General features: G+C 40.9%; 1 protein-coding gene across 9 annotated transcripts in view; it reads left to right on the top strand.

The window, feature by feature from the left end:
* Positions 1–12,029, top strand: part of LOC105493752 (ALG9 alpha-1,2-mannosyltransferase) — a 101,376-nt gene that overhangs the window by 62,503 nt on the left and 26,844 nt on the right. For 8 of the 9 annotated variants that reach the window (XR_011611238.1, XR_011611239.1, XM_071075943.1 and 5 more), the window contains one exon: positions 10,366–10,496. Coding sequence is in view for 6 of the 9 variants with exons in the window: in XM_071075943.1 (XP_070932044.1) it covers positions 10,366–10,496 (131 nt within the window). In the remaining 3 variants the exon portion in view is untranslated. Of the gene's footprint in view, positions 1–10,365; positions 10,497–11,185; positions 11,314–12,029 lie in introns of those variants that run through there. The other variant, XR_011611237.1, reaches the window with a different exon arrangement.

The following is a 12,029-nucleotide window of genomic DNA, read 5'->3' as shown; positions in this document are numbered from 1 at the left end:
GGACTAAAACAGTTGCTCTTAAGTGTGATTATTCTGTTTATTTCCTTTGGATTCTCTAATCCCTTTCCCAATAGCAGGAACGCATTCATAGATCTGAATGGAGTCATATATTTTGATGGCACAGTAAGAAGGCCCTTACCAGATGCCAACACCTTGATTTTGTTTAGTAGATTTATTATAATATGATGTGATCTTTATTGTATGGTATTAGGGAGGAAATAGATTGTCCTCCAGGGGCTAGAAGCGAAGGGAAGAAATTCTTGGCACTTACAAATAAGCTGGTCATAGTTTTGAACAGCTTGGTGTTGGAAGTTGTCCAGCATCCTGGTGCAGCTGGTCACCATTCTTTCCTTCCATAAATACTTTTTGACTGCCTGAGGTATGCCAGGTACTGTACCAGGCACCAGGTTTATTGTACTGATAAAGACAGATTCAGTTCTTGCCTTCACAGAGCTTATAAGGTTCACCTGTAAGAAGGCTTGGGCCTTGCTGCAGTTGCTCACAGAGGGATTTGAGGAGATGTGATGAATCAGAATTTATTATGTGTTTGGAAGGAAGACATTTTGAATGCTGCTTAAAAGCTAAGTATTAAATTAATAACATATGTCAGCCATTGTGGCTGTTGGATAGCCTCAGTTATGACCAAATTTTACTTAGCTGTGGGCAAACTGTCTAAACAGTTTTCTCAGCTTTAATCCTCCCACTTGCCTAGGAGTTTACAGGGCAGCTGATTTAGATTGATCTTTCACATTATCCCCTTGGACTCTTAGAGGAGTCATGATGACAGTTGTTTACCAGAGGATTTTCAGTGACATTTGAGAAATAAGATCTGTCTTCTGTGTGGAGATGGTTTCTCTGTGATGTTCCCTGAACCTCATGTTGGCCCTTGCCAGAGATCTCTATTTTTACAGCTACTTGCGTCATTGTCATTTCCAGCTGATAGATGATTGAATGCAACTTCACATCCTTCCTGTCTTAGGACTTGTGGGGCTTTGGCTCAGGCAGCTGGATAGACAGCAGAGAAGGTCACTGAGAATAGGAGGTTGGACTATTAGTTCTTTCCTTGTCCCCACATGGCATTCTAAACTGCGATAAAATTATTTGATACAACTATTGAACCCATTCCTCCTGTTGCCTTTTCTCAGTCTTCAGCTCCTCATAGCCTTTCTGTAGCATTTGAAATCTACTCTCCACCCAGATTTTCAAAACTGTGTACTTCTTTGATTCTTCTATGTCCTGTCTTCTGGTTCCTTTCATCCTTGGCTTCTTCCACTTCTTCCTTCTGCCAAGTACTACATGTGTCTTCTCAGCTTTATCTGTGGTCTTTGGCCCTATCTGTTTGTTTCTTGTCTCTCTTCTACTCTTTCACCTTTTCTTCCCTCCTTCACTTCCTCTCCCTTTTTTTCATGCATTCTTGCACATATTTGTTAAATAGACATTTACTTAGGACCTACCGTATGTTTTGTACTGTGCTAGGTTTTTGGCATAGAAGAGTGAATGAGATAGACACAACCCCAGATTTTATGGAGCTTACAATGAATTTCCCAATTAATTAATAGAATATAATTGTAAAATGTTTTGAGAAGTATTGGTTGCTATGAGAGCATGTAATTTAGGACCTGCCCTAGTTTAAGAGGTCAGTGAAGTCTTTCTTAAGGAAATCATTTTTAGCTAAAATCTGAAGGATGAGTAGGAATTTATGAGGGGACAACAGGGAGTGTTCCAGGAGTAGGAACAGAAAACAGTTCTCTAACTCAGTATTTCACTCATATTGGTCTTCTTTCAATTACAGTTGTGTGCTGCTCAGTGACGCTTTGATCTAGGGCAGACTGCGTATTTGATGGTGGTCCCACAAGATTATTATGGCTATACCATACAGCCTGGGTGTGTCATAGGCTATACTGTCTAGGTCTGTGTAAATACACTCTATGATGTTCACATAATGATGAAATCATCTAAGACACATTTCTCAAAACCTGTCTCCCTCATTAAGTGATGCATGACTGTACTTGAATACACCATGCTTCTTTCCACCTCATTAGGTGTAAGACACAAGTTATCATCTTTCCTCAATGTCACCCAAACCTATTCTTCACTGCAGCCTTAGTTCACTTGTCACTGATTTCATTTGAAACAGAAGTGAGGGCCAGGTGAGGTGGCTCACGTCTGAAATCCCAGCACTGTGGGAGGCCAAAGTGGGCAGATCACTTGAGGTCAGGAGTTTGAGACCAGCCTGGCCAACATGGTGAAATCCCATCTCTACTAAAAATATAAAAATTAGCCAGCCGTGGTGGCGGGCGCCTGTAATCCCAGCTACTCAGGAGGCTGGGGCAGGGGAGAATCGCTTGAACCTGCGAGGTGGAGGTTGCAGTGAGCTGAGACCGCGCCACTGCACTTCAGCCTGGGCAACAGAGCAAAATCTGTCTCAAAAAAAAACGAGAGAAATAGAAGTGAGATTTGTCCTTTCTTCTTCATTCCCACTGCCATAGAAATATCAGAAGGTGATGTAGAAGCAGGTAGATCACTTAAGCCCAGGAGTTCGAGACCAGCCTGGGCAACATGGTGAAACCCCGGCTCTACAAAATACAAAAAAATTAGCCAGGCGTGGTGTTGTGCACCTGTTGTCCCAGCTACCTAGGAGGCTGAGGTAGTAGGATCACTTGAGCCTGGGGAGGTTGAGACTGCGGTGAGTTGTGATTTGCACTACTACACTGCAACTTGGGTGACTGAGTCCCTAAGAAAGAAATATCAGAAGGCAATATCACTTCACAACTGGATATTACAGTAGTAACTAGAGTACTTACTTCAGCTTTTTCCTCCAACACTTTCTTGCCTCATCTTCTGCAGCATAACCAGTATAGACCTCTCTTTCTAAGACCCTGTTTTTATCATCTTACTTCTTGGCTGAAAAACCTAGAATAGATTCCTGATGCACAAAATCCAGATTCTCTTCCTTTGGATCCTCCATTATCAGTCCTTAGACTGTCTCGGTCTTGTTTTGTTTCTCAACAGACACCTTTTGGGACAGGTAGATATTCTTCTTCTTCCCCCTGTCAACCATGCTCCTTTCTGCCTTTTTCCCTCTGTTTTCTCTTTAACTTTTATTACCAGCTCTAGGAAGTCTTTTCAACTACTGTAGCCTCCAGTGATCTCATCCTATCTGAACTCTGAATTTTTCATAACACTTTCTGTATTTCATATATGCTAATGTCATTTCCTTACCTAAATTATAACTTTAAGAATGGCTGGGGCTGGGTGTGGTGGCTCATGCCTATAACCCAGAACTTTTGGAGGCCAAGGCGGGAGGAATCACTGGAGCCCAGGAATTCAAGACCAGCCTGGGAAAGTTAGTGAGACCTTGTCTCTATTTTTAAAAAATGTAAAAATTAGCCAGGCATGGTGGCACATGCCTGTGGTCCCAACCACTTGGGAGGCTGAGCTGGGAAGATCACTTGAGCTCAAGAGGTTGAGGCTGCAGTGATTTGTAATCACATCATTGCACTCCAGCTTGGGTGACAGAGTGAGACTCTGTCTCCAAAAGAAAGAAAGAAAGATTGGTCAGCTGGGCATGGTGGCTCATACCTCTTATCCTAGCACTTTGGGAAGCTGAGGTAGGAAGACTGCTTGAGGCCAGAAGTTCAAGATCAGCCTAGGTAGCATAGCAAGACCCCGTCTCTACAAAAAATAAAAATAAAAAAATTAACTAGGCATGGTGGCGTATGCCTGTAGTGCCAACTACTTGGGAGGATCACTTGAACCCAGGAGGTTGAGGCTGCAGTGAGCAGAAGAAAAGAACAAGGACATGTTATGACTTATATGCAATTTTATATACTCTAGTTTAGGATTCACCAAATAGATATTTAATAAATGCTTTGAGGATGCCTAGAAGATTCCTTTTTTGCTTTTTGATCTGCAAACAATTTTATTGCCTGTCAGGGCAAATTGTATCACCCTTCAAACAAATTCAACAAATTCAATACTCAAAAGTGTAAAATCATAGTGCCCAACAACGAATCAAAACTACTGAATTGTGAAGAGGCAAGAAAATGTAACCTAAAACCAAGAAGATTTATTTTGATATCATTTGGTGGATACTGCTAATTCATTGCTAGTTGGGGACTGTGAGTGGTTAACATTGTAATCCTTCTGTCCTGTATGTTGGGTTTAACTTAAATTGATAATAGACACTAACTTAGGTTGAAACAAGGATCATTTATTTTAATGAGCTCTACTGTTCCAGGGATTGTTTCTACCAGCTGAATACTCACATTTCATAGAGCTGGTCAAGGGTTCCTTCCGATATTACAGCTATTTTTATAGTCCTTTCCAGTTTACCAGTTTTATTTAAATGAATCATCTTATTTAATCCTCATTATAACTCTTTGAGGTAAGTGGTATTATCTTTATTATCAGAAGAAGAAAATGAGGTATAAGAACTAAAAAGATTGTGAGTCACTCAGCCAGTTTGTGGTAGAACCCAGGCCTGAATCTGGGCTGGCTGACTTTGAGCTCCTTTTCTAATAACCTTAGTTGTTCTTGAATGAAGAACTTGCCCTTGATCATACCTAATCATTTTCTGCTGGAGGCCTTTGTCCTTGTGTGTTTGAGTTGTTCATCAGCTGCTTCCCAGAGATGGTGAAAAAGAGGTTAAAAGTTTTTCTAATGGATTAGCCTCTTGATTAATATGATTTTGCTTCGGTGTCTTTCTTTCTTTTTTTTTTTTTTTTTTTAGAGACAGGGTCTTGCTCTGTTTCCTGGGCTGGAGTGCAGTGGCACAATCATAGCTGATCGTAGCCTCGAACTCTTGGGTTCAAGCGGTCCTCCCGCCTCAGTCTCCCAAGTGACTAGGACTACAAGTGCGAGCCACCACGCTGAGCCAATTTAAAAAAAAAATTTTTTTTGTAGAGATGGGCTGTCACTATGTTGCTCAGATTGGGCCTTGATATCTTTCTAAGACCTTTACTTTAAATGGAATTTGCTTAGGGATGATATGGTAAGTGAAGCCTAATCTGACTGATACAGTCGCATATTAATTAGTTTCCACCCACATCCCTGGTAGGCCTTGTACCCGACACCAAATCTAGATAACCAGACCTGTAGTGTGCCTGGCCAGAAAAAAACACGCTGAGGTCAAGTATTAAAATGTCATACTGAGGGCTCCCTAACCAAAAGAAGTCTAAGCGTAAGACCCTCAGTGTCTCTGTCTGTTGCTGGTTCTGTTTGCTTACAGAGGCACGGCACTTGTAAAGCTTTTAAAAACTTGTTTCATGTTCTTATAATCGTTGGGAGATACAGAGTGGGTGTTCAGACCAAAAAGGCTACTTCCTGAAGTGTTTATGCAAAGGATCATTTTTAGAGAGTTATGTGGAATGGAATTGGGTCTGACGTCAATTCTCAGTGTGCTTTCTCTCCCCTGGAGGAATAGGCCATATGTAGAGACAGATGTGAGACTGAAGTCTTTTTTACATATAAATAATGCTGGGAGAGAATGAGAACATTCCTGTAAGGTGGAGGTTGGGGAAGAACAGAGTTTACTGTAAGCCAGAGATGACCAACTTGTTCCTGTCTGCACTTTTAAAAAACCTTCTAGTCATGTATAATCTATAAGCCTAAATGTGTATAAAGTATTTGTACAGTAAATTAGTAGTAATAATAATAGAGCACGTGTCTGTGTAACCCAGGTCAAATAATAGAACATTGCCAGCACCCAGGAGCTCCCCCAGAATTCTTTTTGATCACCTACCCACACCCCTGTTCTGAGGGAGTCTCCTGACTCCTGTGGTAATGATTTTCTTGCTTTTCTCTTTAGATTTATGACTTCTACATGTGTCCCTAAATGATTTAGGTTCATTTTGCCTGAATCACACTGCATTTATCCTTTTGTGTCTTGATCCTTTCACTCAACATTTTGTTTATAATAATCACACGTTATTGCTATAGCTATAATTTATTCTCTCTTACTAATATTTCATTGTATGACTTTAGCACAATTTACTTATTATTTTATTGTTGATGGTGTTTTTGTTTCCAATCTGGGTTACTACAAATAACACCACTTTGGACATTCTTTTCTTTCGGTGCAGGCATTTCTGTTGGATATACATTAGGTTGAACCATATGAAATTACCATTTTTGTGGCTCAAACATCAAATAATAATTTCATGTGGTTCAATCTAATAACTAGGGGTAGAATTGTTAGATCATAGAAAATACATATGTTCAATTTTAGTAGATTTTGCCAAATAGTTTTCTAAAGATCTCTTACCAACTTTATTTCCTGCCAGTAATTTATAATTGTTGCTTCACATTCTGGCCAACACTCGATACTGTGATTTTTTATTGTGGTTTTCATTTGCATTTGCTGGTTACTAATGAGGTTGAACACATTTTCACTTGTTTTGACCATTTCAGTTTCTTCTTATGAAGTACCTAAGTCACTTCCCCGTTTTTCTTTTCGGTGGTTTGTTGATTAGTAGGAGTTCTATATATTCTAGATATGAATCCTTAATGGTTAAATGTGTTACATATATCTTCTCTCATTCTGTGTTTTTTTAATTCTTAATGTTTTTTGACTCACTGCAACCTCTACTTCCTGGACTCAAGCAGTCTTCCTGCCCCAGCCTCCCAAATAGGACCACAGGTGTGCACCACCACACCCAGCTAATTTTTTTATTTTTTGTAGAGATGGGGTCTCACTATTTTGCTCAGGCTGGTCTCGAACTCCTGGCCTCAAGTGATCCTTCCACCTCAACCTCCAAAAGTGCTGGGATTACAGGTGTGAGCCACTGCGCCTGGCCTTAATGTGTCTTTTGATGAAAAGATATTCTCAACTTTAATATAGTCAAATGTATCTGTCATTCTTTTTTATAATTAATGCTTTATCTACAAACTTTTACTCAAGATCTTGAAGCTATTCTTTTATATTATCTTCTAAGAGCTTTATATTTTCATTTTTAGGCCTATAATCCATCTAAAGTTGATTTTTGCATGTGGAGTGAGGTTGAGGTTCATTTTCATTTTTCCCATAAGGGATATCCAGTTGTCCCAGCACCAGTTGGTGAAAAGACCATCCACTTCTTTGTGGTGTCACTTCTGTCATAAATAAGGGTCTGCATGTACCTGCGTCTGATCTAGCTCTTTGTTCTATTTCATTGGTCTGTTGATCTATTCCTGCACTGATACCTCACTGTATTAATTTTTTTTCTTTTTCTTTTTCTTTTTTTTTTTTTTTTTGTGACAGAGTCTTGCTCTGTCATCAGGCCGGAGTGCAGTGGCACGATCTTGGCTCTCTTCAGCCACCGCCTCCCAGGTTCAAGGAATTCTCCTGCTTCAGCCTCCTGAGTAGCTGGGATTATAGATGCCCACCACCATGCCTGTCTAATTTTTGTATTTTTAGTAGAGACGGGGTTTCACCATGTTGGCCAGGCTGGTCTCAAACTCCTGACCTCAGGTGATCCACCTGCCTCGGCCTTCCAAAGTGCTGGGATTACAGGCATGAGCCACTGCACATGGCCTACTGTATTAATTTCTATAGCTTTATAGTAACTAAGCCCCCACCTTGTTGTTTTTCTTTTTAGAGATGACGTCTTGCTCTGTCATCCAGGCTGGAATGCAGTGGCATGATCATAGTTTACTGCTGTCTCAACCTCCTGGGCTCAAGCAATTTTCCTGCCTCAATCTCCTGAGTAGCTAGGACTATGGGTGTACACCACCATGCCCGGCTAAGTTTTAAATTTTTGTAGAAACAGAGTCTCACTGTCTTGCCTAGGCTGATCTCGATTTCTTGGCCTCAAGCTATCTTCCCACTTTGGCCTCCCAAGGTACTGGGATTACAGGTGTGAGCCACCACGCCCAGCCTATTCTTCTTTTCTAAGAGTACCTTGGCCATTCTTGTCCTTCTGCCTTTCCATACACGTTTTAGAATCCGCTTGTTGAGTTTCAAAAAAGTCTGTTGGGATTTTGATTGAGATTATATTTAATTTATCAATCAACTTGTTTAGAATTGACATCTTTATAATAGTAAGGTTTTTGTCTAGGAATAAAATATATATCACTTCATTAATAAAGTCTACTTTATTGTGTAACAAAAAATTATTTGAGATAAAATTTACAATTTTAATGATATTTTAATTGTAAAATGTGCACAACATAAAATTTACAATTTTAATCATTTTAAAGTATACAAGTCAATGGCTTTTAGTACATTTATAATGTGCAACTCTCACCAGTATCCAAGTTTAGAAGATTTTTATTATGCCCCCCAAAAAACCAATACCCATTAAATATCCATTAAGCAGCCACTCCCCAGTTCATAGTAACCTCTGCTTTCTGTCTTGGAGGATTTGCCTATTATGAACATTTCATATAAATGGAATCATATATATGTGGACTTTGGTGCCTGGCCTCTTTCAGTCACAGCAATATTTTTAAGGTTTATCTGTGACGTAACATGTATCAGAACTTCATTCCTTGTTATGGCTGAGTACTATTCTATTGTATGAATATACCACATTTTAATGATGTGGATATACCACATGAATCTATCTGTTGATGGGTGTTTGTTGATAAAATTCTATCCTTTCTTTTTTTTTTTTTTTTGAGACAGTCTCACTCTGTTGCAGGCTGGTGTGCAATGGCGCAATCTTGGCTCACTGCAACCTCCGCTTCCCAGGTTCAAACAATTCTCCTGCCTCAGCCTCCCAAGTAGCTGGGATTACAGGCATGTGCCACCAAACCCAGCTAATTTCTGTATTTTTGGTAGAAATGGGGTTTCCCCATGTTGGCCAGGTGGGTCTCGAACCCCTGACCTTAGGTGATCTCTCCGCCTTGGCCTCCCAAAGTGCTGGGATTACAGGCGTGAGCCACCGTGCCTGGCCAATAAGATTCTGTACTTTTTTATAGAGCACTCTCATGTTTTATTAGATTTATTCTAAGGTAAACATTTTCAAATGCTTTAAATTGTATTTTTATAAAATTTCATTTTGTTTATAGCTATGGAGTATATGACATTGATTGATATCCTTTAAGTCTGAATTTTGCTAAACTCTCTTAATAATTCCAAAATTTATTTGTAGAGTCTTCTGGACCAATTATATCATTGTGATGAATGAGTTTTGTTTCTTCCTTTATATTTATTCTGCCTTGTGTTTCTTTTTCTAGTCTTACCCTACTGACTAGATTCTCTAGTACAGTGTTGAACAGAGTAGTGATAGCAAGCAGCCTTGACTTATTCTGGATCCCAAAGGAAAAGCTTTTAGTCCTTCAACGTCAAGTGTGATATTTACTGCATATCTGTACATGTTTCAAATAGTCTTTATCTTAGCTGACGTCTAACTACCTAAGAGGACTCTTTTTTGGTTTTAATTGTTTTAAAAATATTTTTTTGAAGCAGGTCTCTCTTTTGCCCAGGCTGGAATGCAGTGGCATGATCTTGGCTAACTTCAGCCTTGACCTCCGAGGCTCAAGTGATCCTCCCACCTCAGCCTCATGAGTAGCTGGAACTAAAGGTGTGTGCCACCACACCTAGCTAATTTTTATATTTTTTTTATAGAGATGGAGTTTCACCATGTTGCCCAGGCTGGTCTTGAACTCCTGGGTTCAAGAGGTCTGCACACCTCGGCCTCCCAAGGGGCTGGGACTACAGGCGAGAGTCACCGCACCTGGCTCAGCATTGTTTTAAATGAAATATTTTAATATTCTCCTTTGAGCATTTACAATATTCTGATAGATCCATGTTATCAGCAACTGGCTGACTCTGCTTTTGTTAATACACGATATTAATATAATACATAGTATTAACAGAAGCAGAGTTCTGATATCTCACTTTTACTAAACTTTTGCTGCAGGGGCTGTTCCCATGTCTCTGTCAATTCTGTTGAATATTTGAAGGAGATGATATGCATGATATTTCTGTACCCCTGTGAGGTGTAGTGTAACCTCCCATGGCTGTCAGGAGAGGCGGGCCTTCTCACACATTAGCATCTGTGTTTAGTCATGCCCTTTGAGTCTGTGGAATAAGAGGTGTTGGACTGGAAGGGAGCATTAGTGAGCAGAAGACGATAGGTTTTCCAGAAGTAGACCGTGGGCTTGTAGTGGCTTTGGAAGTGTCTATGGGACTAGAAGGACTTAAGAACTCAACCTGGAATCAGACCAGCCAAAGCCTACATATGTCTGAATGAGTGTGCCTGTCCCCCACAAGAGCCTGAATACTCTTATCTGAGTGGAGAGAGCACAGGCAACATTGTCTGAAGACTTGGATGTTTGTTCCTCCAAAGCTCTGTGAATTTTTAGGATTGCAATTGCTGTTCTCTACCCAGAAGGAACCTTCGAAATTACTAATGAAGAGTTGGCCTTTCTCCATTTCAGATCGATATCAGTAAATGCCATTATTTAGTGGATTTGGACACCATGAGAGAAACACCTCGGGAGCCAAAATATTCATCCAATAAAGAAGAATGGATCAGCTTGGCCTATAGACCATTCCTTGATGCTTCTAGGTATGTGGCTTTAATCCTATGGGATATTCCAGGACTAGTAAGGGTAAAAATTGGATTCTAGGATTTTATAATTTCCAGTCCTGGGCTGACTCTAGTAACCATCGTGTGTGTGTTTGTGTGTGTGTGTGTGTGTGTGTGTGTGTGTGTGTGTGTGTGTGTTTGATGGAGTCTCACTCTGTTGCCCAGGCTGGTGTGATCTCAATTCCCTACAACCTCTGCCTCCCGGATTCAAGTGATTCTCCTGCCTCAGCCTCCCAAGTAGCTGGGATTACAGGCACACACTACCACGCCTGGCTAATTTTTGTATTTTTGGTAGAGACAGGGTTTTGCTATATTGGCCAGGCTCTTCTCCAACTCCTGACCTCAGGTGATCCACCCGCCTTGGTCTCTCAAAGTGCTGGGATTACAAGCGTGAGCCACCGTACCCGGCCCATTGTTTTCTTTTTATTTGGGCCCAGTTTCCTGAGAAATCTAAAGGATTTCTTTTTTGAGGCAGCAGAATGCAAAGTATATTCTGGTTTCACCCAAGTGAAAGGATCCAAGTAAAGCACATAGGTCTGCTGAAGAAAGCACAAGTGTTTGACACTGATTATTTTTGGCAACCAGCTTCAGCTGAGAGCATTTTGACACTGTTAGGAAGATTGACTATGCCCTTTGAGGAACTAGAAGTTCATGTTCATTATTTTCAGGCTCAAGGCTCAGCCAGGGCTGAGATACACCTTATTCAGTCTTAAATAGAGAGACCAAATGGACCAGGGCTTGGCTCGCTCTTCAGAAAGGTCTCAGAATTAATGATAAGAGGGGATCAAGCATTCAGGTAAGGGAGTAATGGGGAAGGGGAGTTGGAGGGGTCAAGGTGTCTGAGGGCAGAGGTCCAGGTAAATAGACAGTTGGAGTTAGGGAGATACAGGGAGGCCTGGTGAGCAGAGCCCAGGAGCCAGGAGGTCTGGAAGGAAGCAAAAGACAGAGGACCTGGTCCTGAGAGTCAGGTCTGGGGCTCAGAAACTGGGACTGGGCCCAGGACAGGACTCCAGAAAGGTGAAGTAAGCACAGGTACTAGGTGTAAGTCTGAGGAACCAAAATATTGATCAGGATACCAAGACAGGAAATGAAATATAGAGAGAAAGGCAAGGGTCCCTAATTACTGAAATGGAGGTATAAGGCTGGTTCTTCACGAGTAAGTAAGAATCCAGTTCTGAGTGAATTCAATTAAAGCTGGACTAGCAGGAAGGCCGAGATGCTGACCTGGATACCAGGTCACTAGCTTGGTCATAGAAGTGAGGCCAAAACTAAGTTTGGTGAGCTGCAGTAGCCCAGGCAGGTCATTGTGCTTTTAGACTGAGTCTCTTCAGTGACTTTATAGATAATTACAACTGGCAAGGATGGGATGGTTGGGGAGAGGAGGGCAGTCAAGAGGCACCTGAGTTCTTGAGTGATTCTCGAATATAGGCTCTTGAGCCACACTCTCATCCTGTAAGTCTTTTTGTAGCCTGAAGTCATTCCCTCAAGTATCTGATACATAATTTCTAGGAG

This window comes from Macaca nemestrina, chromosome 12 (assembly GCF_043159975.1).
Source record: "Macaca nemestrina isolate mMacNem1 chromosome 12, mMacNem.hap1, whole genome shotgun sequence".
Classification (NCBI taxonomy): domain Eukaryota; kingdom Metazoa; phylum Chordata; class Mammalia; order Primates; family Cercopithecidae; genus Macaca; species Macaca nemestrina.
Note: the sequence above shows the minus strand (reverse complement) of the source record. Positions and strands in the feature narration are given on the sequence as shown.